Source organism: Echinops telfairi, unplaced genomic scaffold (genome assembly GCF_000313985.2).
Source record: "Echinops telfairi isolate 266 unplaced genomic scaffold, ASM31398v2 ScPeMD7_7410;HRSCAF=8448, whole genome shotgun sequence".
In the NCBI taxonomy this organism is placed as follows: domain Eukaryota; kingdom Metazoa; phylum Chordata; class Mammalia; order Afrosoricida; family Tenrecidae; genus Echinops; species Echinops telfairi.
In genome coordinates, this window is record NW_022111310.1 from 8,742,508 (window position 1) to 8,769,906 (window position 27,399).

Sequence of the window (27,399 nt, forward strand, 5' to 3'; positions counted from 1 at the left end):
CACACGAGGAGAAAAATGAAATGTGCGCTAGATTCCACGTCCGAAGATGTGAATTCAAACCGAGCTCTATAGCGTCCTCTGTCCCCCTGAGCCCCACTTTCCCTTCTTAGGCTCTCGGGTCTTGGTTTCCTTGGGTATACAATGGGAGTGGTAACAATCACAGAGAGTTGTGAAAACTGTCAGGAATTCGGAAGCACCTTTCACAAGGGAAAGGCTGACAAGCTCCAAGCATTTTCTTGGGTCACAGCAGAGAGAGGGACACTGCCCAGAACAAAGCTAACAGGCATTGTGTGCTCCCCAGGATCTTCCTGTCTGAATTCCTACGGGCCCCAGGAGACTGAAAGTTAAAAACCCAGCAGCAGGACTGGTCAAGGCTCCCACTACTCCTTCCAACGCGGACCAAAGGACCATTTTGCCTTTTGCCTGTACGAAGCAAAGAATGGCCTGGCTGTCCATGTTCTAAGAGCTCGGTTTTGGGTGCAGGGAAAAAGGGCAAAGGAAAAGAGAGAAAAAGCAGGAGTGTTTGGGGGTTTGGGGAGAGCTTCCCCCACTCCCTCTGGGCCAGGCCTCTAACCAGGTGAGGAAGATGCTCACTCAGGCAGGTGGACGGTGTGACCGGAGGAGGCCCTGCACCAGGGCCGGCTTCCCAGCCCCTCCTGTTTCCTCCAGCCCGCCAGAAGTGCCGGCCAGCCTCTCTCACCCCTGGAGCAGAGGAGGAGGGGAGAAGGGCAGTGGCAGGAAGGCGGAGGAGGGAAGCCCTCCACAGGCCCTGCTGTTGGGGTTACCCTCGGTCAGTGGCCTGCCACCCCGGCTTGAGTTTCAAGACTGCTGTCCTCCCTTTTGTTCAACGTGAAAAGGAACCACAGCGATCAGCTGCTTGAGGAACGGGTGGAGGAAGCAAAGGACAAAAAGGAGAAGAGAAAATCGATCACATCAGCATCCCCGCCAAGGCCCAGACGGTCTCCCAGTCCCGCCCAGTGGGCAACAGCTGAGAGGGGAGAGTGAGGGAGAGCTCAAATAGTTTTGGGGTTTTCTGCCACCTCCACTGGTCTGGCCTTATAAACAAGCCCTACACCATTTCTGGACTACACAAGGGCTGGGGGATTGTGAACAGATGGCCCCCTGAGGCTTTTCTGGGGTGTTTTTGTGAGGATCAGCGGTGTTTTGCTGCGGCTAGAAGCTACTTTCTTTTGCTGTCTGCTCCGTGGAGGGGCTGGACTCCTCTCTAGGACCGGGTCCCAAAGAAGGGGTAGGGCAGGGTGAAGATGCAGCTCCCTGAGGGCCTCCTTAGAACACGTGTGGAGCCTGAGGGGCCTCGGTCCTCCATCTGAACCTGGGCTTCTCAACCAAGGACATCCCCCAAAGAGCTCAAGTTTAAGAGGCTGGTTCAAATCTCAGCTCCAGCATTTACAAGTGGTTCGATCACTCAGCCTTCCTGAGCCTGTTTCCTGTAAATGGAGACCTGCTTCACAGGGAGAGGGGCAGGAGAGGGGCGGGGAGGAGAGCACTGAGGATGGCACTATGTGGACAGCGTGACCCTGGGAGAGTGACCTGCAAACAAGCAAGGGAACATGCAAGCTGGAAAGTGCACAAGCTCAAAACAAATTTAAATAAATTCATAGATGACCATTAAGTAAAGAATTCACAAGGGGAATTAGAACATTAAAGATTATGTTCCCTGGCAAGCACCAAATAACTTAGAATCCTGTCTTGAGAACAACGGAAGTACCATACTTTTTCAAAACCAAACCAAACTCACTGCCATTGAGTCAAGGCGGACCCATAGCAACCCCCTGTGGGTTTCTGTTTATGGGAGTACAAAGCCCAGTCATTCTCCCTTGGAACTAACGGTGGTTTTGAACTGCTGACCACGAGGATCGCAGCCCAACATGAAACCACCATACCACCAGGGCTCCGATACTTTCAGATACCAGATATTCCTTAACTTTTACCTGACCCCATTATTTTCCACTTTGAGTATTTTGTTAATACCGTGTATTTGCATTAAAGGATGGTTGAAGCCAGGTGCATCTCTGACATTTTGTTACAAAAATTGGATTCTGGCATATGTTATGTGGGACATATCTATCCCTCTCAAGCCTGGGGTAGGATTATGTAGGTCATACTTGATACTCTGAACTCTGAGGTAAAATTACACGGGATGCATGTCCCCTCTGGACCTTGAGAGGTACATGCAATTTAGTGCACCCAGAAATGCAGGATTCACCTGAATGTAGGATCATCGAGAATGGCAACTTCCAACGAGCAGAAAGGGCAACCAGAAAGACAAGAGGTCTTAAAAAAAAAATTCATGGAAAAATTAAAAGATAATAGAATCATAATGAACTAAAAGACAAGGCTTAACAGTAAAAAAAAAAATAGAGAGAAAAACTTTGCAAAATTATACCTCCAAGATATATCACTATATGCAGGACCCTAAGAAAACGGTACTTTTCAGCACAGACTACTTCACACAGTTACATGGGTCCCCTCCTGGCATTTTTGTGGGCTGCCTGTGGGAAAACAGGGGCGTGATAAGCTCCAGAAGAGGAAAATATAAGTGGGTGCTCTATATCCCGCAGGTCAGGAACATCTATTTACCTACCAATAAAATGACCAACCTGCTCAAGTTGTAGGCACTGAATATACTACTAGAATAAGAGTGCAAAATGGTATCAGCTGGGGCAACTGAGACCGCTGGACAAAGTACCACTTTTAGATGCAACACTCAAGAAAGGAAACAGCACAGGGCACTGGGCAAGTCTGCTGCACAAGACCTACGTACAGTCCGAAAGAGCAAGGATCCAAACATGACGACTAAGGTACCCTTTACCCAAGCCACGGGGTTTCAATGGCCTCATCTGCATGGACAGTGAATAAAGGAAGACCAGAGAAGAAGTGACGCTTCGGAACGAGGATGCTGGTCAAAGACATGGCCGGAAGAACAAACACATCTGTCTAGGACGAAGTGCATCCAGAATGTTCCTGAGAAACAAAAATTGCAAGACTTCCTCTCACAAACTTTGGACATGTCATGAGGTGAAGGGCATCACTTGGGCCCAGTAAAGGGTCAGCCCCCAAAAAGAGAACTCTCAACGACAATGGGTTGGCACAGTGGCTGCCCCAAAGGTCTCAAACATAAGAACAATTGTACAGATGGCAGCGTTTCATTCTGTTGAACACAGGGTCGCTGTGAGTCAGGCCAGACTCGACAGCACCTAACAACCACAAGGCTATCCTTTTGCGCTTTCAGGCAGTAACAGGGGAGGGCCAGAAATGAGGAGATTACGATGAGAGCCACAGTGAATTCCCAAATTGCTCTCACCACCCACAGGGTAAATCAGTCTGATACTGACCAAACAAACTCTTCATGATGCTCACAGTTTGAAACCTTTTAAAGGCAGTCTGATATTGCGGGGTACACGTTGTCCCGCAATGCTTTTCTATTCCTGTCTGAGTAAAGCTGACCTTTGATTAGACGTGGGTCAAGCAGGATTTCAACACGGTGGTTCAGCATTGCATCCCCTGATTACAGCCCAGTTGGGGCCAGGCCACTTCCCTGGAAGGAAACCAGCAGCCTGGGCTCCAGGACATGGCCTGGCTCTGACAGGTCAGGGAAAACCTTTGCATGTTAAATGAAAGGGTTTCCGAATATGAAACTCTAAGAATGTGCACCGGGACACTTTTACCAAGTACCTACAGAACATGCATTGCGATCACTAAACGCATTCAGGGACTTTCCAGGTTGATCACATAATGAAAGATGTTGTGAGGGCAGAGTGGGAAAGACTGGAATTCTAATTCTATCCCTGCCCTGGCCAGCTGTGCTACCTTACCTAAGTCTCTTAACTTCTCTGATTTCGGCTTCTTCGCGTTGTTGTCTTCTTTGAAGTAAAAAAAATCCTTACCTCGCATGACAGTTATGAAAAATTAATGAACTAAAATACAAGAATGATGTTTGGGACACACCAGCCTATATATAGGCTAAGTATTTTACTTTTATTTGTTCATTTCTTCTCCACAGCATCCCAGAAGGAGGTCCTAAGATTACTCCTGTTTTGAAAAAGCAAGGAAACTGAGGCACAGATATGTCAGGGAGTTGTCCAAGGTCACACAACGACTAAGGGCAAAGGCAGCCCTTGAACTCACCAGCCCAATTGCCCAGTGTGTTTTCTCACCATTCAATTATATCACCCAGCGGATGTTTGCAAGATGTAAGTCACCCCCCTTCCCTCAACTGCCGCCCAAAGCCAGGTACCTCATCACTATCTTGATGCCTTTCAATTACCAAAGCACAGCAAGGGTTCGCCCAATGAGTTCTCAGTATTATCAGTAAATCAAATGCCCAGAAAGTTGAGGCCCTCTTCCCTGGGCCGAAATCCAGTGTAACCCTCAGGACTTAGGTCATCAAAGTCTTGGTCAGAGGCGCACCTGATTTGGGTCATGACTCTGTGGGCAATTGCAGCCATGCCATTGACTCCACGTGGAATTCTGGTCAAAGAAACACAGAAGCTCAAAATTCAAGTCAGATGTCAAGATGCATCAGGTCTGCCCAGATCTCTCCTCCTACTCCGCCCTTCCCAAACCATGGCCTCAGGATGTGACGTCTTCCAAAGAGACAGCTCGATCCCCGTGACAAAATGTCCCAAGTTCTTCATTGTTCGTTCCTGGCCAGGCTATCACATGCTCAGAGGCCTCTGCATCCTGGAGACACAGCATGGCCTGAGCCCCCTGAAACTGGCCCTCAATCAGGGACCAGGGAATTTGGGGGCAGCCCTCACCCTCTCTAGGGGAAGCTGAGATAGGCACTCCAGGTCACAGCAAACAGCCACAGAGGATATATGCCCTATCCAACTCCACTGAGCCTGACTCTCTGGGAGAGTGCCATCCACACAAACCATGGGGCACATGGTATCCCAGAAATGTGTCCCTGGCGCTCCTCAGTAAGGCTTCTGATTTACTCCTCGGCTGTCCTACCTACCTGGCCCAATTAGCGGGTCCATAAAGCCATCTTCCACTGTCTCTCAATGCACCCACTGGGTTTCTGTGTTAGAGGCACAGGCCCAGCTGTAACGGGGAAAGGGACCAGACACCCGGGGCATTATGATCGTGGCTGAAGACAGGAATTACTGAGTCCCATGCCTCCAACCATAGCACTGTCCACAGCATTTGGGCCATACCACAGCTGAAAAAGGCTAGAACCTTCCATCAGGCCACTCTAGCCCAAGCATTGTCCCCGGCACCACGTACACAATGGTGAGGTTGAGGGAGCAGGTGTGGGGATGCAGCAGGGGGCAAGAAGCTAGAGAACAGTGGACAGAAGGGCCCATGTAAACATTGGAGGACTTCTACAGATCATGTGATATGAGTTACCACAGGAGGGCAAGAAGTCTGGCCCACAAGCTATGTCCTTTTATTTTTCTACTTCCTGCCAAGCACTCAACCACCCCTCACAGGCACAAGCCAGAGAAGCCTGACCCACGGAACCACCTAGAGATGAGGGTAAGTCTGTCGTCAAAATATTAGGATTTGGGAGGGCAGCTTTTGAGTTTCAAAGTCAATCAACTGCAGGCCTCTAGGTTCAATACAGCTCTTACAGAAAGTGCTGGGAGCTAATCTTTGTGGAAGAAAGCCAGCCAAAAAAACTTTTGCCATTATGACAAATTGAAAAAGTTTTAAAGAACTTCTGGCCCTGTTATTAATTTAGAGCCCTATTGATCTGAGTTCACACAAGGGAGCCAACTCGACAATTACATGAGGCTGGGATTTTACACTTTTCAGAACATTTTCATTTGATCCTGATGACATGCTTTTAAGGAAAGGGGGGAGGTATGTTCTATCCCTTTCCTTCCACAAAGAGGTACGTATTACTTACTGTGATGGATTGATTTGTGTGATCCCCCAAATTATGCTGACATTCTTAAGTACATGTGGACAGAGTAGGGTGGACCCTAATCCTAAATAAGTGGTGACCTTCCTTATGGAACAAAAAACACAAAGACACAGTAGGAAGATGGTCATGTGAAGACAGACGCTAGAGGGGCATGAAACATCTAAAGGCCAAGGAACACCACCAGGATTCCCAGGTAGGAAGGTAGGAAGAAGCCTTCAGAGAGACCAGTGTCTCTGTGAACACCTTAGAGATCACAGTGTCTCTGGGAACACTCAGAGGTCTGATTTTTCTTCTTCAGAGACAATCCATTTCTGTTGTTTCAAGCCACTAAATCAGCAGTTCTCAACCTGTGGGTCGTGACCCCTTTGGGAGTTGAACGACCTTTTCACAAGAGTCGCCCCGATTCATAAGATTAGCAAAATGACAGTTAGGATGTAGCAACGAAAATATGGTTGTGGCGGGGGTGGTGGTGGTGGTCACCACAACATGAGGAACTGTATGACAGGGTCAGGGCATTAGAAAGGTTGAGAACCACGGCACTAAATGATGGTACTTTGTTCCAGCAACCATGAGAAATAAATACGCTCAGCCTTCGGCTACTTCTTGAAGTACAACCATAAGGGAGATTCAGGCCTGCCCTCAAGGCACTTAACCCAGTGGACAGCGACCATCACCACTTAGTCCCAGGTGACCTCGAATCCAAAGACTGAGCAACTTTCTACAAGTGGGTGTTTTCCCAAAGTCCCAATTTAGAGGCAAGGAAACCTGAATCCCAGAAAGCTTAAGCAAACTAGCAAAGGTCAGGTAGCAAGCCAGGGGCAGAGGGGAAAGAATTCAACTCAGATGTGTTGGGTGTCAACTATGTACCATGACCACTGATAATTCTATCAGTCATTCACAGACGCCACTGATATGATGCTTAGTGATCCTTGGAGGCAACTAATCTGTTTTGCCAGGAAACCGAGAGCCAGAAACGGTTCCCAAGCTACACACCTAGTGGGGTTGCAGTGCCAGAGATTTTTCTTAAACACACCTGAATACAAAGCCCCAAACTCCTCTTATTCCCAAGCTTCCAGTGTTGACCCTACTTGGATGAGAACAAAGGTGCTTACCAAGTTCTTAGAGAGCAGAAAACAAGAAGAATCAAATGCAGTGAATGGGTACACGGGAGTCAAGAATGAATTCTGGCAAGATGCAATGGCATATGGAATCTACGTAGAACAGAAAAGAGGTAAGTATTTCTCCCCTTTACGTTCAAGAACCCACCTACACAAATTAGGAGGCCGAAAGCAAGTCGCTTGCAACATTCCGGACTTAAAAAATGACAATTGTGGCTGACTGCACATGGCTTATGAGTCAAAAGCATGACGGTTATGCTGAAAAACCTAACGCAATCTCAGCTTGCATTAGCAGAAATCTGGTGCTCTGACACAGAAGGCAAAAGTCCCTCTCTACTCAGTGCGGGAATGCTGTCGCAATTCCTGGTCCACTTCAAGGAGGAAATGCTGCTGTGGTTAGGGGCTCCCGAGATGGCTTCCACGCAGAGCAACCCGATGCACAACAGAGCAATGGCCTCATGACCGATGCTGTGGCTATGGCAGCCACTGTCCCAAGTGACCTCACTGAGAGACTTCCTCTTTCCTCTCGACTTCCTCGGACACTCGACTTTACCAAGCAAGATGCCCTTCCTCCGGGACCAGTCCCTCCTGATATGATATCCAAGACCTGACTTCTAGCGGACATTCTGGCTGTCCTTCCAAGACAGATAGGCCAGAGGCAGGAATTAAGAGAAAAACATTCCGTCAAAGAAAGGGAGAGTTAGACTGCCTGGAAAAATCAAATTCCTAGAAAAATGAAGGAAACTGCATGAAAGCTGTCTTCAAATATTCCAATGGAAATAGAACTCGATTCATTCTCTAGAAGGCATATAGCAGAGTAAATATATATATATATATTCTGGCCATGAGGGTTAGCTACCCTCAAAATCAGTAGTTCTCAACCTTCCTAAGGCTGCAACCCTTTCATACAGTGCCTCGTGCTGTAGTGACCCCCCCAACCATAAAATCATTTTCGTTGCTACTTCATCACTGTCATTTTACTACTGTTATGAATCGGGCTACCCCTGTGAAAGGGTCATTTGACCCCCAAAGGGGTTGTAACCCACCTGTTGAGAACTGCTGCTCAAAATGATCTATCTTATGAGAAACAGGTCCCCACACGGGATCAGCAAGATAAGGCTCCAGACTAGACCAGTTCCTAGAAATCTTCCAGGCCTGAGAGTGACCATACTGGAGGGTTGAGCCTATCGTGCACTGAGTACAGGAGTTAGTGAAGATAAACATAGGTCTCGAACTAGGGCTCCACAGGGCTCGTCTCAGCAACGGGTCCCTCTGAAATCTACAGTATCCTAGTCAAACTCAACAAAAACACACCAACTTCTTCTCGGAAGAAGCCGCAGTTGGGTGCATTTGCCTCTATGCCGAGACAAAGAGGAGGAAGCAATTTAGGTTATAGCTGCAGGGCAAAAACATGAAGGCACTGGAAGAACCAAGAGGTGTGCAATCAGTGTTGGTCTAGAGCCATGGAAACAGGAGAGGCCTTCACCCTCAGAACCGTGCGGACAGGGGCTCCTCTTCGCCACCCCTGGACTCGTGTCTCCAGGTGCAACAAGAAGAAAGGCAGTTCTGTTTCTAAGGGGAGACCTGACCCTGTGCCCATCGGCCAGTCTACTACAACAGCTGAGCAAGTGGGGAGGAGGTTCAACAAGCATCATCTAAGATCGACACCGTCTCTCGTTTAGTAAGCACCTACTATGTGCCAGGTAGGAGCATGAGTGACACAGTGGTTAGAAGTTGAGCTGCTAACCCTGAGGTCAGCAATTTGAAACTACCAGCCGCTCCTAGGGAGAAAGATGAGGCTTTCTACTCCCACAAAGCATTACAGGCTCAGGAACCCACAGGGACAATTTTACTTTGTCCTACAGGGCCACTTGCCATAAGCTCTCCAGTTCAAAGCCACCAGCTCCTCTACCGGAGAAAGATGGGGCTTTCTACTCCCGTCAACTAGTATGTCCCACCGGGGCCAGGTCTGCCCTGCCTGATAGGGTCACCATACGACGTGCTGGCAGTGCGTTTGGTTTATGTACCAGATGCAGGGTTTTCCATCTGCATGGCAAGTTAGCTGTTATATCACAGCTGAGGTAATGACGGCACAGAGAGGTCACGTGGCCTGACCAAGATGGTACTGCCCCCAAATATCCATATGTGTCTCCTCTGTGTCAGATGCTGCTCTGAACACAGTGAAATGCTAGTTCTTCTGCACAGGAGTCCAATGCAAAGGATTCTCCTAACAGCCCCTATTGAAGACGAGGAGAACTGGCCCAGAAGATGTGAATTAACTTAGCCACAAAGTCCCACAAACTAGAACTCAAGCTCTGCCTCGGGTTCACCAGCATACAGTCAGCCAGTGGACTGGGGAGGGTGGACGCTTCACTCTCTGGATGTTGCAATCTCTCTGTCTGTGTCCTGCACAGGCTAGGCTGGAGGTCCCTCGCAGCTGCTCCCATAGCCCAGAGTCACTTCTCCCTCTGCCCCAAAGCCACACCTCCTCTGCGCCAGCCTCCACCTCCCCCTAGCTGTGTTTGCCCACCCTTTTTTCCCCTGCCCAGAGAAAGCAAAGGTTCAAGTTCCCAAGCAAAGCCCCAACCTGAGTCCCGTCCCGTTTAAACTCTTGCACGTTCAGCTTTCTCAAGTAGCTCACACACACCAGGAGGCTTTTCAGTCCAGGCCAGCCCACACACAGCTCCCCAAACACAGGGGAGGGACATTCCCTCAGCAACAGCCGCAGTCACCTGCGTGGGGAGCAGGACTGTATCACGGGTGCTGGCGAGAACTGCTGGTGCAGGGGATCAGGAAAAGTCGACCGGGTTACGGAACACTACGCGTCGTTAAAGACTGACGATGAGGCTGTGAAATGCCTCATGACACACCTGCCTGGATGTGGAGAATGTTGTGCTGCGTAAAGTTAGTCGATCACAAAAGGGCAGATATTGTATGAGACCACTGTTATAAAAAAAAAAATCAAGGAACAGACTGTCACATAATTCTCTTGTTTTCACACCAAAAGAAACAGACTTTGAGGCTTACCAGGGGTGAGTGGGGGGGGGGAGGAAAGACTGGCAAATAATAGGCTAGTGGGTAGTCAGGTGTTAATTTAGGCAAAGGGGAAGATCATGGTCTACAAGAGGGGGAGGACATAAACCGGGGGTGGGGCAGGGAAGAGAGCAAGCGATTGGGGGCCTGGATACCTTGTTGAAGTTGCTGAATGCGAAAGCGCTGATCTGATATGTAAACCCTCACCTAACTCACAATAAAAATTAAAAGGAAAAAAACAGACTAGCTTTTATTAGCTTCCTTATTGCTTTTAACATCTTCACAGACCATGCCCCCCAGCACGGCCTGCCCCAGGCAGACTGCTCCCCTCTCCCTTGTTCTTGTCCTCCCCCAGAGGCCACTGCACTAACATGCCTGCAGCCAGTGAGCACCTCACTGGGCCAAGGGCCTGACACTTCCTCAGTGACAAGCCATTAACTGCCTGGATGCTGACCAGATCAGAGGTGAAGATTTCAGAGTTCAAATACCCATCAGATGAAATCAAACGTCTGCATTTTCCTTTTTAAAATAACTGCTGAGCTTTCCCTTATTCAAATCAAGCGGCAGCTGTCATTGCTCTTATAGGCACAAAAGTGCCCATTGTTAATAAATCTGCCCTTTGTTCACCACAGCCATACAGCCAAATGAGGGGTGGGGGTGGGGCGGACACAGTTGGCTGCTGCCCACACTGCAGGCAGTTCTGGTGAGTGTCTATGCATCTCCTCACCAGGGATTTTCCTGTGTCCCCAGAGAAGGCCACTGCATTCTATGTCTGCTGCATCCAGCTTCCCTGGTGTCTTCTCAAAGGCCTCCTATCAAAAGAACCGCAGCCCAGCCCCCTTGGCCGTCATCCCCTAGTTAAGAGCTAAAAGGAGCATGCCTGGCTGTCTGGCGACAGGTTGATTTTCCAGCTGCAAACCAACCTTAAAGACGCTTTCACTCACTTGAGTTGGAGTTCTCGATCTGCCGTAACGTTCCCAGAACTTTGTGGATATCCTTCATGCTGGTGTCTCTCTGGCTGTACAGAAGCAGCCTCTGAGCATCTGAGAACAGGCGCGACACGCTGCAGGGAGAGTGAAAAAAAGAAAATGCCGTGGTTAGGTCAGCTGTCTCTCCCACTATATCAAACCGACTAATAACGCCCGGGCTCCGAGCTCCTCCAAAGACAGGCGTGGGCCCCCTGCCCCCTTTCCCTGTTTCACTGATTCCCTATATTCCACCCATCTACCACCATCCTGGTCCTGAGTGCCCTCCCTTCATGTCCACACAACCGGAGCTCATCACTCCTTCAGCCCTAGCCCTGGAAGCCCTCCCTGGCACGCACACATGCACACATGTACACACACACATGTGCGAGACAGCATCCCCAGGGCCTAAGACCCACAGTAGATTTAGGGGCGCATGAACAGGTTTTCATTTCTTTCATTCTGTAAGAATGAATATATTGTAATAACTCCAGCCTGGATTCTATCGACCGTTTTACCAACACAGTTGTAATGTGCAACTTTTAATGTTTTTGCATGGAGGAGGATGCCCATGAAAGCTACCAGGTCTAGCCCTCCGTCTGCCCTCACCATAACTCCCTCGGATTGCCTCCAGACACTCCCACGGCCCGCAGCTCATTCTAACCCAGGGCATGATTCTGTACATTTGAACCTTCAATGTCTCACTTGGCAAACCTTTAATAAGTCCATATTTATGTCCGAAAATTGAGGCCAAGAGCCAAGAACACAAAAGCAAAGGAAGCAGTATTTTGGCCCCCAAGGAACTCATACCCAGGGAAAAGACAGACCTGCAGCCAGCAGTGACACTCCGGTCTGACAGGGGCAGTGACAGAGGGAAGAAGAGGGAGTCTGAGAGCAGAGGGGACAGATGCTCAAAGCCTCAGCCTTAAGCTCCTTGAAGGCAGGGTCACCTGCGGTGACTGTTTTGACAGCCCCAGCTCCTAGATCCAGCCATTGCACATGTGTAATAAGTATTTGCTGAGTGAACAGATGGACAGATGTAGCCACATCTCCTCTACCTATCTGCCATTCTGTTTTTGGATGAACATCGCCAATTACATAACTTTTAGCTATATTTGATCATTACCCCTAAAATGTAACAAAGAGAGGACTGTGATTTTAAATCTTGGTGGCAATTCTTCCTCCCCTCCTTCTGCGGATTTTATCACACACATCTTTACATAATCACCTATACTTAAAGCCAACCATTCCGATGCAGGTGAGAAGTGAAAGAAAAGTGTGAATTGACACATTTGGAAAAGAAAACCCCAGCTGGTACTTACATGGATTTGTTAAAGTTTCCAACAATGCCTGGAGCCTCACCAGGAGTCGGATAACGAAAGCAGGGGTTGTTGGCATTACAGATAATCCCCTGAACCCAAGGAAGTGTCCCTGCAGAGGGCATGGCTTTGTTTGGAAAGTGGCCTGTAGAAAGGAAAGAAAAACACACAGAGAAATATTACTCCAATGTTCTCCAGCGATTGTGAGGCTTGATAGGAGTCCTTACCTCTATTGGCTCAACACATACAATGTCCGCCTCCCCACACGGACCAACCTGACCCTGGGTTGGACACTGGGCATCAGATAGCAGGCCTCTACGACTGCGGGCCAGGTTCTTAATCTACCTGGGTATCATCTGTAGAACAGGGCTCATGATCCCAACGACAGGGCAGTGCCCAAACGAGTAGATCAGACCAAAGAATAAAGGCACTTAGGTCTTGCACATTTCTTCACGTTCTATGCTCACCCTGCTTTACCTTCAGAGGCAGAGGGCCTTGAAGAGGGCTTCGTTCAAGTTCGTAACCAAGGAGGAAACCAAGCCAAAACAAACGGACCAATGAGGAATCCTCAGGGAGTGAACTGGCATGCCTGGGGGTAGAACCCACATTTGCATGTTCCCAGCCTACGCCCCTTTTCTTAGACCAGAGGTTCTCAACCTCTGGGCCGACACCCCTTTGCGGATCAAAGGACCCTTTCACAAGGGTCACTTAAACACACCCTGCATATCAGATATGTACATTATGATTCATAACAGTAGCCAAATGAGTTATGAAGTAGCAACAAAAATAACATTATGGTTGGGGGTCATCACAACATGAGGAACTGTACTAAAGGGTCGCTGCCTGAGGAAGGTTGAGAACCACTGTCTTAGACCAACAACCTCTTTATAACCCGCTCTCCTCCATCTCCTTCTGTACTGCTCTCCGATAGGTTCACCTTCTCGGCCAGACCAAACGCTCCTTGTGGCACCCAATAAACGTGCCGACTGGGAATTAGATGTGACCTGTGGGGATCCGTTCATCGGTCGCCCCAACCAGGAGCCCCATCCAACAGGTCCCTGTCTCAGTGTCCACTCGCTTCAGTTCGGAGGACCTGCCTCACAGACAAGGTTGACCCGATCTGGGCCTTCAGAGGCACCGTTTGGTGTGTGGCAGCCATTAGTGGCTACTTCTCTAAGGATCGAGATGTCTCTGTCCTCAACCTGAAGACCACGGGTCCCTATAACAGGAGGGCTACCTTTCATGACACAATGGGACTTCAAAAGCTTATGGAAAAGTAGAACTTTAGATCATGGAACTTGTCCACAAACTTTGAAGCATCTTCTTATTGGGGGTATTATCTGGGACCCCAAAAGAGTTCAGGGCCACTGAGCACTAGGGAACGGGCCTGGACAAGATGTACTGGCACAGAGCTGCAACAATGGACTCAAACACGGAAATGATCGTGAGGATGGTGCTGGAACAGGCAGTGTTCTTGCTCTGGCACGTGGGTCGCTGTGCGAATGGACCGACTTAAAGGCACCTAGCAACAAGAACTAACTTAGGTGGTAAAGAATTGAGTCACTTCTTGGGCTTTGAGATCAGACCAACTGGAATTCCTGTCCAATCTCTGCAATTCCCTAAGCAGAAATTTTGACCAAGTCACCAAATCCTCAATTTCCCAGCTGTAACATAGTAACAGAAACACAATTCACTTTCACAGAGCTGTGGTATTATATGAGTGCTCAATGAGAAGCACTTAAGCAAGCGCCCAACTCAGAGACAAACTTCAATGAATGGCCTATCAGGATTCCCAAGACCAAACTCACTGCCATTGACTCACAGTTATGTTATAGGACAGATTAGAACTTCCCCTGTGGGTTTCCAAAGTACAAATCTTTACAGAAGTAGAAAGCCTCATCTTTCTCTAATGGGGCAGCTGGTGGATTTGAACTGCTGACCTTGAGGTAGTAGCCAAAGGCACAGGCCACTATGTTACCAGGGTTACCAAGTTATATAGAGGGGAGGCATGTTGTGAACCTACACTCCTCTCCCAAGCCTGGAACAGTCCCTTCTCGTCATACAGCTACCACCTTCCTCCACAGGAGGAATTTTGCTTTAATCTATACACAAATAACGCTAACCAGATAATGCTAGCCTCTCAAGATGTTACCGCATAACCAGGGCTTGCCATTTTGCAGTTCAGTAGTGGGGCCCTTTTATCTGCTCTTTCTTGTGGCCAAAATCTAACAAGAGAGTAACAAAGCAAAGATGTGACAAGATCCGTGGTCACCCTCTGCAGGGACTCTGTCCTGTTGAACATTTACTTAGCTAATCTCCTTATCGCCCCGGTAATAGTTCAAGGAAAACCAAACAAGGCCCTTTGCCTAAATCAGTCGCTCTTTACTGGGAGAAGATTTATGTAACCCAACAAAATGCTTGAAGGATCAAGAGATTCTCCCCTAAATGTTGATGGCAACATATGTACAAGTGTGCTTAATCCAAGTGCATGATGGATTGTTATAAGATTTGTACGAGCCCCCAATAAAATGATTAATTAAAAAAGAGCGAGAGAGATTATCCCCTGAAAGCTCTAGGGGGTACTGGTGTGAAAGACAGAGCTGTGTTGGTCAAAGATAAGACAGAGCAATGAAGAGGGAGGTAACGAAGGTTGGACACTGGTGCATGAAGCAAAGACACCGAGAGGTCGTGCCCCGTCAAACAAAAGCAGGACACGGCTTAAACAGGAGGATAATGAAACAGCATAATGGGCTCCCAGAGTCCAAACAAGTCAGCCAGGTCTCATGAAGAAGAATCACAGCTCAACCCTTTGTTCCCAGAGCTAAGGCCCTGTGCAAGCTCCACCTTAGTTCTTAGCTTTCTCCACTCTGTCTTTCTAGCCAGCTCCCTAGAAGGTACCAAGAACAGGAAAGAAGGCTACCAGAAGTGCATCAGTAATGAGAAATGTCCTAGCTGTCTTCTGCAAGAACAAACACTTCCCATTTCTGAGAATGTATCGTCTGGAGACAAAGGGATCTGGGTCATGTATGAGAGAGTTTTATGTAAAAAAAATGTGCATCAAGAAAACATCCCAACCCAATGCTGCCCAGGCCCACAAGTCCAACATTAACCCATTAACCCAACACCAGTCCACAAAGTCCTCCACCTCACAAAACAGAGGCAATGATGCCGACTGCAGGAGGAAAGCTGAGTCAGTGAACGAACAAGCATCTCAGCACTAGCAGTGGTCTCCACACGGCTGCTCCAGCACCCAGGGCTGCATCGGGATAGGTCCATGTGGCTTCTCCTTGGGGATGTCTTGTAGGAAGTCAATCTTGCAAGCTGAAGCAGGGAACTGCTAAGGCAGCTGCCCCCGATGCAACCATCACAAAACAAGAGACCCGAGAACTAGAAAGGCCGAGGCTCACCACCCATTTATCCCTCCGCCTTTCAATTAGCCCCACATGTGATTATCAGCCAGGCTGGCACAATTAACTAACTCAATCATGAATGGCCTAGCAGATGCATGTAGCTGTTTACCCCAATATGTGTCATCTGACAGGGGCTCAGAAACAAAGCTTAAAGAAAACATTTTACTCATCTATCAACAAAATCTCTTAAGGGTTCCAAAACAAGGACAACTGCGTCACACACCCATACATAAACGAAGATGCAAAGGAAAAGTAATGATTTTCTACTCTGTTCCTTTTGGATGAAATGAAAAAATCATATCTATTTTAAGGTTTTATGATTCAAAACCAAACTAAAATCTTCAGTGTCTAGGGAGTGTCAGCAGATGAGCAGGTACATTATGGCTGCTGTGGGCCAGCAAGTCGATTTCAATTCAGAGCGACGCTACAGCACAAAGTAGAACCTTCGCATAGGAGTTCCTCGGCTGTGCACGGAGCAGGAGCAGATCTTTACCAGGTTTTTCCACCTCAAAAGAGCTGGTGGGTTTGTACCATCCAGTCTGTACCAGTTCCAGTTAGCAACCCACCTCGTAACCCTGGAAATGTGCTTGGAAGGAGTCCTGGTGGAGCCATTGCTAAAGAGCTCAGCTTCTAAGTCAAGGGTCAAAGGATTATTGATTCAAACCTACCAAGTGCTTTGGGGAGGAAATGCCTGGTGATTTTCTCCCATTCAAATTACAGCCTAAAACCATATCACACTGCTCGCCTCTGTCCTACAGGATTGCTATCAGTTGGAATGGACTTGGTGGCACACACATGTGCTGTGAAAGGGGCAAGCCCATGAAAGGAACACAAGTGAATCGTGACCCTTGATCCATCCTTACCCTAAAACAGGTTTGTGCAAGTCCACAGGGGCTGCTGCAGGTGTGAGAGAAGCCGATTAGTGGTTGGGAACGTGAGTGAAGCAATGGAACAGAGCTTGTAGATGACAACCCTGCCCCAGACTCCCAAGTAAATGTGGGACGAATCCCCCCTGGGAATGATTCTTTAGATGGAAACAGCCCATTCCGTGATCCCACAAGGGAAAGAGACAGCCATTGTGAACTGATAACACACACAGCAGATGGACGGACTAGGAATACCCATCCCTGACTTATCAACACTGTTAGGTTCCAAAGACCAGGCTAGTGTGCAAAAATTAGCATTATTCAAGAAATGGAAGATAACCACATTAGAGCACAAAATGAAAATTGACTACTTTATTATGTAACTGCCAAATTACATCATTACATAATTGCCAAACCACTAAGAATCTTTGTTGAGTCAAGTTGACACATAACTATCGCTATCATAGCCACTTACTGTCACCTAGCACCCTGACATTCATTAATGCCAGACATACATTGTTGACACGCAAAACGGAGAATTTTCACTATTGTCATAAATGTGAAATATCAGATGAGATAGTCAATAAGTGAAGGATAGGTGTATTACTATTCCCCTTTTAGAGATGAAGAAACTAAGGTACAAACTGTATCACAGCTGTGGTGGTCATCTGCCCAAGGGAGCATAGTAAATGCTGCAGGCCATATTCAAGCCCAGGTAATTTGACAACCAGAGCTTGTGCTCTTAGCCACTGTATTACTGTGTCTATGCCTATGATAAAGGATATTACCAAAGTGCATGTTTGGGAGTCAGGCTGCCTGTGCTTACTAACTAGCTGGGTGACTTTGAGCAAGCAAGTCAAGTATCAACCTTCCCTGTGTCCCAACTTATTTATCAAGAAATTAAAGCAAATGATGACAATAATAATAGTCTAGTATGCAAAATTGTTTGAGAATCAAAGAAAGTATCAGTCAAACTAAGAAGTTCTATAAAAATGCTTTAAAATGTTGGTGACCATTATAATTACTATTGATGCCATTCCATACTTTGGAAACTCGTCTCAAAAAAAAAAAAAAACCAGAAAAGAAAAGAAAGAAAAGGAAATCTTGGTGGTGCTGCGTAAGGTTAGCACGCTTGGAAAAACCAAATGCACCTCATGTCTATTGCTTAGACTTCCCGCGCCAATGGTGAGTCTCAAACAGGGTGTCACAGATACTCACATTCATGTTGTTCATAGGGTGGGTAGCTCAGTCGAACAGATATCAGGATCAGGAAGATAAACAGAGGCCAGGCCACCTCCAGCAACAGCTGACACTGGGGAGGAAACAAGACATGAGCACTGTGGATTAAAAATATCACCCAGGTGCCTAATTCTATTGAGCTTTGGGAAATACACAGAAGCGTTCATTTAAAAATTGATCAACCTTTCCAGCCTCTCCTACTCTTTGCTAATAACTTAAGCTTTAATAACATCCAGTTGTTTGCAATTCTCTGCAATGGCTCTATTCCAGATTTCTGTGCCTTCCTGAAGCCAAGGAAGGTGCTTTCACCCTGCTTCCTCTAGCTCATGTCTCCACAGCTCAACCAGGCACGGTTTCCTTGACTTCAATCTCAGGCTGAGCTACGCGCCTTTGTCCCACAGGATACCCTGCTTCGTCCTTCCATAGGTTCTCAACTAGTTCCTGAGAATCATCCGCTTCTATCGCTGACTTCCACCTGCACTGTGAATACACTGGGTCCTGGTCATCGTTGCATTTCCAGCTTTAGCACAGGGCCAGGCAAGTAATGGCCACTTACTAAAAGGAGGGCAGCCTGATGTGCTGCTATGTACACCCACCTCTGCTCCTCTACACATACCTAAGCTTGCTCCCCACCTCCCCCTTGGGCTTGGAAGAGGGTTCCAATGGAGAATAAACATTCACACACGCGGCAATATTGGTCTGTGTGCTCCCTAAGTTGGAAAACTGGCAGCAGTGCCAAGTCTTCCCATCTTCTCCAATGGGTTGGAAGATCATGAATCCCAATACAGTTTGATCCACCAGGAAAAGCAAACCAACAGATAAACAGGCAGGAAAAACAAGAACTCACAAAGACAGTCTAATTTAACCAGTGGTATTCAGACAACTGGTTACATGGCCTCATATCTCTTATCAATTCCATGTCTTTCAGTTCCTCATTCTAAATTTTAATCAGAACACCACAGAAGCCCAGGAGAGTCGTGTGGCCTGTGGCTAACAGTAGTGGTGACGGTGCCTTCAGAGTCGCAAAGCCAACGCTGCTACGTAATTCTTCCTTTTTAAAAAAAAATAATCAAGTTTTCGCTTGATCCTCACATCCACATATTTTTTATTATAGAAAATTTGAGAATTAAAAAATATTTTTAAAGGTAGAAAAATGTAATACAAATCACCCTTATACGACTTCCCAGAAATATAATCCCTAGTAATTGAGCCAACAATGGTTCTCTGTTAATATATTTGGTTTTTCCTATGTATATTAATATTTTTCCTATGAATCCAAGATTGTACAGCACATATAATTTTTCATTAGGCTTTCTCATTCAACATAACACTTGGGGCATTTTCCGTGACATAAAATATCTTTTAAATTTGGTTTTTCAAGGTTCCTTGATCGTTTATAAATAGGTAACAATGAATTTAACTCTCCTACTATGGATTGGCACTTCAGAATGCCCGAGTGTCATTTATTATATTTTGTTTACTTTGGCATTTCCAAAGTTCAGAATTTCCAAAGACATTTTATGTGGTTCGCATTAGACTCTTTAAAAATAATAAAATCTTCTTTTGGGAATGAACTACAAATTTATACCAATAGATATACTGGCATGAAAGCATGAGGGATTCTTTTCAATCTTTTCCTGTTTTCTAAATTTCCTATAATAAGCATGTATTATTTCTCTAATAGGCAGATAAATAAGGCAAAAATCCATTGTTGCCTTATAAGGCTGGAAAATAGTTTACTTCACATAACACAAAGAAGATAAAATAAGACCAGCAGGTCCCTCTTTGAAGAAAGTATGCTGACAACAAAACCCTGAAGTTCCAAGATGCTGCGCTCAGGTCTTGCTAAGTATTTCTGTAATAATCCCAAAGAGCAGCACACACTGACCACTCCAAGTCTGAAATGACATTGGGCCTGTTTACCAGCTGTGTCCACCACCTCCCTTTTAAGGCACTCTGTGCTTCCATCAGCATGTGGCATAGCAGGAGCCCAATTTATATAGGAGCATTTCTGGTGGTTACACTTGGGGCTGCTAACCTCAAGGTCAGCAGTTCAAAACCAACAGCCACTTCCCGAGAGAAAGATGAGGCTTTCTACTCTGTTAAAGGGTTACAGTCTTGGAAACCCACAAGGGAAGTTCTATCCTGACATACAGAGTCACTAAAGAGTCTGAATTGATTTGATGGCAGTTAAGTTTTGAATAGGTCTCACCTAATGACACTGTCTACTCACTAAACCTGCCAAAAGATGTCTGTTGAGTAAGGCTCAGAAGCTGTTTGTTGAGTAAGGGTAAATGAAATGAAGCTGAAAAACTAACGGCAATGGAAAGATCAATCAGTACAGCCCTTTGAGAAAACCATTTGACAATAGGTATTCAAAAGGCATGTTTATTTATCCCCTTTGATTAAGTAATATTTCTGGGAATTCGTCCTACAGAACCAAATTTAAGTCATCAACAAGCTATATAGATGAGGTTATTCATTCTTTTGAGACATTATAATTGCCAAATGTTGGAAAGAACTTAAATGAACAGCGGTAGGGAAATGACTAAATCATGGTACATCTACTTGGCATTATGCAGTCATTACAAGAATAGTGATGTGACAAAAATCATCAACTGTGCAATATTAAGTATAAATAGAACACAAAATTCTAAGCATTTTAGGCCTACACTTAGGTAAAACTTGGAGCAACAAAGGAAAGGAGAGCCAGGAATAAGAAGGAAGCCGTGGAAAGTGTACCTAACAGCCTTCATGAACAGCGGCCTCCTTTGTGATGAAACCAGACGGGATGACACGGCTCCATGATTGAACATTTTGATCACAGATTCTATCGAATCCTAGTAATATGGGGTGCGGGCTCTTTGCAGAATTTCAAGCCCCCATGTAATCCAGAATTTCTGGAACCATGAAGGCTAAAAGAGTTCCCCAAACTATTGCCCTGAGGTAATCTTTAAACCTTAAGCCAACAATAACCCTGAAGTCTTCCCCAAACCGGTCATTTAGCTTAAATAGTAAGGGTTCTCTACCTTGAGCACTGAGTTCATTTAAGAACGACCGTATCTATTTGGAATAAGAGCAAAAAGAAAGATTAGATAGGAAATCTAGAGGGAGGGGAGGGAGCAGTGAGTGTATGCTAATGGAGGAGGCACAGTTGGGGGATGAGGGAAATGAGGAGCGAATGCACTGGAGGACTGTAACCAATGTCACCGAACTGTACATGTAGACACCGTTCAACGGGTGTTTGCTTTGTGTGGACGCTCTCCACGCCAACCAACAAATATTTTTAAAACTACAAACTGTTCGACTGTGATTGAATTGAGCATAGAAAGAGTGAACTTTCCAAAAGTGTATTAAGAAGTGAGGAGCTGACACCAAGGGCTCAAGTGGAAAGCGGGTGTTGTGAGAATGATGAAGTCGACATATGTACTAATGTGCTGGACACAAATGATATATGTACAGATGGTGAAGAGTTGTATGAGCCCCTAATAAAATGATTTTTTTTAAAAGAATTGACGTTCTGAAGTTTCCATTTCTACTTTTAGGGCAGACAGTCTGTCCCATCCTGTGCAGACTCAGTAGGGACTAGGAACATTGTCGTGGATTCCTTCCTCTGTTGGCAGGGTGCCCTGGGAGGCAGGTGCTACGGACGTCTCCAATTACACAGGACAAGGACGAGTCAAGGTAGATCCTGCCTGACTCGGAAGGCCACATCCTAAATCACTATTCCAAATGAAATTCTGTGAACGACTCTACAGTGGTGACGCATTAGGCTGCTAACCACAAGGTCAGAAGTTTGAAGCCAGCAGCTGGCTCCTCAGGAGAAAGATGAGGTTTTCTGCTTCCTCAAAGAGTTAACAGTCTTAGAGACTGTCTCCAAAGCTCACATCCCCCATACTCATGAGTCAAAATTTAACCCATGTCCTGTGCCCTGTACCTTTAAAATTATTACTCTCATAAAACCAGTCACCTTCCCAAGTCAAAGAGATGTTCTCGGTCATTCTTTTCCTATTAGCCACCACCCTTTAGAAACCTGACCTGATTTCGGCTAGGAAGGCCATTCTGGTTCTCTGTGAAAGTCACAATTTTCCCCATCTCACAGGTTTACCACGAGGTCCTTAGCATAACAACAACCACTGCCACTGAGCCAATTCCATCTCACAGCAACCAACCTTAAATGGTAGACTAGACGGTGCCTTAACAGCCAATGGGCTGGAACCACCAAACTTGCAGTTAGCAGCCCAATGCTTAACCACGTCTATCCCACTGGGCTTCCCCATACACAGCTTGGAAATAAGGTTGCTGCTCTGTCATTACACACTCCTCCTGGAAACTCTTTTAGTCTTGCTTCAGTAGCCAATGAGGTGGACATACATGGATGAATCCAAGGGTGTTTCTCCCCCAAGACAACGGCAAAACTTTCTTTAGGTGATAAACATTCAAATTTAATGCTATTTTGTATAAATGACTTAGTGTAGAGGCCAACTTATTGTGACCACTGTTACTATAATCATCATTCAACATGGATCAAACCATAGCTATGGTGCTCTTAAAACTCTCCAAGATAAAAAAAAGAGGAGCTGATACCAAGGACTCAAATAGAAAGTAAATGTTTAGAAAATAATGATGGCAACATATGTACAAATATGCTCGATACAATTGATGTACGGATTGTTGTAAGAGCTGTAAGAGCCCCCAATAAAATTTTTAAAACTCTCCAAGATGTATCCTTATTCACCTGAGGAAAAGGCATGAAATGAGAACACAGAAAATCAAAGGAATAAAAATTTGCCCTTGGGCAAAAGTCTTATGGGCAAAAATAGTCAAAACGTCTTGCGCCATCCTGAAATAAGTTTCTGTTTCTTAGCATTGTGTTGAAATTCTTGAGAACACAGTGAGGTATGAAAAGGAAACTAGAAGAATAAACTCTTTTTTATATGATTAAACTATTGAATTGTATGTTATGTGAATTATAGGTCAATTAAACTATTTTTTTAAAGATGAATAAAGAGGAGGAAGAGGAGCAGAAAGGAGGAGATGAAAGTATGCTTTTTTGTTTACAGCCCGGTCACAAATCTAAAAGAACCCCCAAAATTCACCAAAAAGCTGCAGCTGATTTTAAAACATGAAAAATTCATCAGAAACAAAATAACTTCCCCAATAGAACAGCAATCCTGGAAGCACATGATAACCAATTCAACTAATCGAATGGGGGCTGGGAGAATCATCCTACTCAGTAACAACAGATCCACAGAGCAGTAAACATCTTAGGCATTAATCTCAAGTATGCAATTCTTATACAAAAGAAAACCACAGCACTTTAATAAGAGCAATCATCAAACCAAGCTCACTGCTAGCGAGTGGATTCGGACTCACAGCAGCCCCCTAGGCCAGGGTCACAGTGCCCCTGTCGGTTTTGAGGCTGTAACTGTTTGTAGGAATAGAAAGCTTCCATCTTCCTCCAGCAGAGCGGCTGCTGGTTTCCAACCATGGGGGGAGCGGCCCAGCTCAAAAGCACGCAACTCCCAGGGCTCTGCTGAGAGGAAGAAAGGAAGAGAAAAACGAATGCGAGCAAAGGCATTCTGCCATGTTCCTAGATGGCCAAGAATTAATATCCAAAGATCATCGCATTTCCCAAGATAACGTGTAGATTTAATAAAACTTCACTTTTCATAGTAGGATACTTTTTAGAAGTTGGTATGGAAACAAGCCTCGGAGCAAACACTTAGATGAAATATCAGAGAAGATTCTGAGAGGCAAAAGCGAACACGCAGGACAATGAGCTCCCTCATATTATCACCAGGGTGATAAAAGGTTCTATCAGCACCAAGCAGAATGCTCAGCAAATGACGAAATGAAAGCCCACCAAGTTGCCTCCGCGCCATCATGACCCTCTGCACAACAGAAGAAAGCACTGTGCCAGCTTCACAATTATTCCTAGGCCTACGCCCTTCGATGCCGCCAGTGGGTCAATCCATGTCCCATCCACGGCCTTCCTCTTTTTTGATGGCCCTCTACTTTACCAAACATGATGTTCTTCTCTGGAGACTGGTCTCTCCTGACAAGATGTCCAAAATATAAATATGACAATGTGTTCAAAATAGCCCTCTATAAAAATAAGACCTTCATAACTGACCTAAATAACTGAAAACAGGATTTGGTGTTAAACAAAAATGAGCTGGTTTTGTTTTCCTTCATAGCCTTGGCCACAGTTGGTAAGTCAATTGGTGCTAATGCGATGGCTGTATTAAACATCAGCTTCCTTCACTGAACTATAAGCGGGATGCGGCCCGAGATGACACTGTCTGGTTCTTTCTCCACTGTACACCCAGCACCACGCACAGCCCGTGGTAGGCACTGAATAAAGATTTACACAAGCAAAACAATAAATAATTATTTGTTCTATCTTCATCCCATAAAGGGGGAAACTACAGTTTAGAAGAAATGAGTCTCCCAAGGCCGCTGAAGTACATGGTGACCAGACTGTGATTAGAATCCTAACCATCAAAGTCAGCACAAAGGGAGTCTCAGTGGCAAGTGAAGCTGGAAGTGGTGCGATGGGAGAGGGGGCCACAGAAAGTCTCCATCTAGCAGAAGTCTCTGGCTCTTAATGAGGAGTTTTAATTTGCTTGTAACTATTCCTTGTCCCTGAACAATGCTCCAAGCCCGGTATTCCAACATGGCATACACAAATTAGAATGATCTATTTTCCCAGCCACATGGCTAGTCAAATCTAATTTGGGGAAAATAGACAATAGAGGCAAAAGAGAGGAAGCCATATGGTCACACATGGTCCCATCTGCTCCCTGGGACTTTGGCCCCTGGATCAGCCCCCAAACCAGATGAGGATGCTGAGAACTCCGAAGCACCTCCCTCTTCCTGTCCCAAACTCTGTTTGTGCAGAATGATTACCACCCACATGAGTTACTTTGGACCCAAACTGAGCTTTGCACCCAACTTTCGCAACTTAACTTTAGCAGATTCTTTGCCCAAAAGAAACAGGGAAAAGCTAAGCCTAACGAAGGGTGCCTGGGGCTGTACAATGGGGGCCCAGAAGCAAGGAGCACAGGATCCATCAGCAAGCAAAGGCAGAGAGGAAAGGGCAAAGAGTTTCCCTTCGCCGTGGAGGTGTTCTGAGGTATATTCTTCGGCTGCAGGTTTTTACAGTCTTTCCTTTCTTCCTTAGCAGCATCACACCAGGCTTCGATAACAGGGGAGCTTCCTGGAGACTCAAAAATGAATGAGCAAGCTATGAATACATTTCCCACTCATTCAGCAGATACTGATTCAGCGTGTCTCAGCCTCCGGTCTAGCCTCTGGGACCAAGCTGCTACCTACCAGGATCTCAGGAGAAAGGGAGCACGCAGCCAATCTCCTATACATTGTAGGCCAATTTTTCTCCCTGCAGAACTAGCAGGTGAGCTATCAACGTGGCACCCAAACCTTAACAGGTTCCAATGTCTAAACACTATAATCTAGGCATCAAAGGAAGGCGTATCAGGTAAAGAGCTACCAATCTGAGAAAGGGCTACCAGAACTGAAGGTCTTTAGTATAAAAAAAGCACACAAAAAAAGATTCCACTTCACAGTGCTCCTACAGGAGGGAGTAGAATCACCCCCATAAAGTTGCCCAGACTGTGTGTCTTTACAGGAGCAGACAGCCTGATCTTTCTGCCGGGAGCACCTGGGGGCTCAAGCCCACTGTACCACGAGAGCTCCTTGCAGATAATGCAAAGCCTGATCAAAAACAAGGGGTGGGGGGTTGTGTCTGTAGGGCCTCCATCATGGCACTAGGGCAAGCCAGGTTTCTCTAGTTCTGATCATCTAAACAGCTATGCCTTAATATAAACCACTTTCCTTTCTGATTCAGTAAAATCCACATCCTCTAGGGCAGGGGTCCTCAAACTTTTTAAACAGGGGGCCAGTTCACTGTCCCTCAGACAGTTGGAGGGCCAGACTATAGTTTAAAAAAAAAAAAACTATGAACAAATTCCTATGCACATTGCACACATCTTATTTTGAAGTAAAAAACCAAAATGGGCAAAAACACCCAGCGGTCCTTGGTGGGCCACATGTGGCCCGTGGGCCATAGTTTGAGGACCCCGGCTCTAGGAAGAGAGGTAACTCCGGCACCTTAGCAGGCATCTCAGAAAACCTCTGTGTGCTGAGTGTTGTGTCTCCACTCCCTCCTTCAACAAGAACTCCACCACGAGGTTCCAATTTGTTTATGCCAAAGCCTGCCTCTCCAATACTGACACAAACTTTGAAATCCAGGAACTCCAATGAGCAAGAACCAACAAGCCAAAGATGACTGCAGATTGGACCAATCGGGATGACTCAACTCTGTCCAACTCAACTCAACGTTCTGTCCCAGGGCTCCGTGCGCTTCACTCCATGTGTGGCTGAGCACAGAGAAGCTACTCCCTGCCCTAAAGCCTCCACCTCTACGCTGGACCCTGGCGCTGATGAAGACTTCGCGAAGAAGAAAATATCATGCCATGGGCTGGAAAAGAAGCTGGCCTAAGTCTTGGCAATGCCAACTGGTGTCCCAGTTCAGTTACTGGTTGGCTCAAATTGGAGAAATCCTTTCCCGGCTCTGTGCCTCAGTTTCCTTATCTGTAAGGTATGAGGACAGGATGAAGCTATTTCTGAGCCCCCCTTTTATTCCTAAGATGAAACCATGTTTTCCACTCCTCCCTGACTGATGGACACAGCAGGACAGAGACAAATTTCTGTCATGCAGGTTGCTGCCACCAGGTAGAGACGAAGCAGGGGCCCTGGACCTGCTTGGTAGCCAAGAAATGCAAAGAAGAGATAAGTACGCAGGGCCTGAGAACTACCTTAGGAGGCAGGGGAAGGCCAGAAAGAAGCCATAAACCCAAAAGGGCTTGGGACAGAGGATAGCAAAAAACAGCAATATTTTACTGAAACGCACAGTGGATTTTAGTATCGGATGACCAGGGTCTGAACATGACCTCTACTGCGTACTTGCAGTATGGGTGTGAGACAAAGTTCTTACTCTCTCTAAGCTTCAAATTCCCCAAATATAAAGTCCAGAAAGGTAAATGTTTTGTGAGATCTCAAAAAGAATAGCCTGGTTAAGAAAGTATGAGTACCTGACACAGGGCAGTCCATTCTTAAGTGCTTGTTTCTGTTACACTAACATATTCTACTCTTAGTGCTGGGGCAGGAGCCACGGGGTCCAGGCCCTGCTCTCACGGATGATCTTGGGATTCAGAGGACACGTTTGTAACTGCATGTTGCCCAAGCTAGATTCTATCCATACCTTCTTGAAGGGTTGAGAGTTCTCTATGGGGATTTGAAATATTGTGCGTTTTCATTTCAATGGCCACCTACATACATTCTCATCAACGGACCTGTAATTTTTTGGATGCCCATTTCATAATCAAGTCCTGGCACAGGATTTCAAAGCCCCAGTTTATATTTGTGTTTCATAGCAGGCTAATGAGAAAGGAACAGATGCACGCTTGATTTACGAATGGCGAGACTGGGCCAAATGAAAGCCACGTGGCATCAAATGAAGCTGTGCTCGCAG

General features: G+C 46.2%; 1 protein-coding gene across 1 annotated transcript in view; it reads right to left on the reverse strand.

Annotated features, from left to right (window-relative positions):
• ABCA1 (ATP binding cassette subfamily A member 1) overlaps nt 1-27,399 on the reverse strand; it is a 128,168-nt gene that overhangs the window by 76,094 nt on the left and 24,675 nt on the right. Inside the window, exons 3-5 of the mRNA XM_004710968.3 lie at nt 17,823-17,916; nt 12,332-12,473; nt 10,989-11,107 (exon numbers count right to left, since the gene is read on the reverse strand). Of these exons, the coding sequence (XP_004711025.1) occupies nt 10,989-11,107; nt 12,332-12,473; nt 17,823-17,916 (355 nt within the window). The remainder of the gene's footprint in view (nt 1-10,988; nt 11,108-12,331; nt 12,474-17,822; nt 17,917-27,399) is intronic.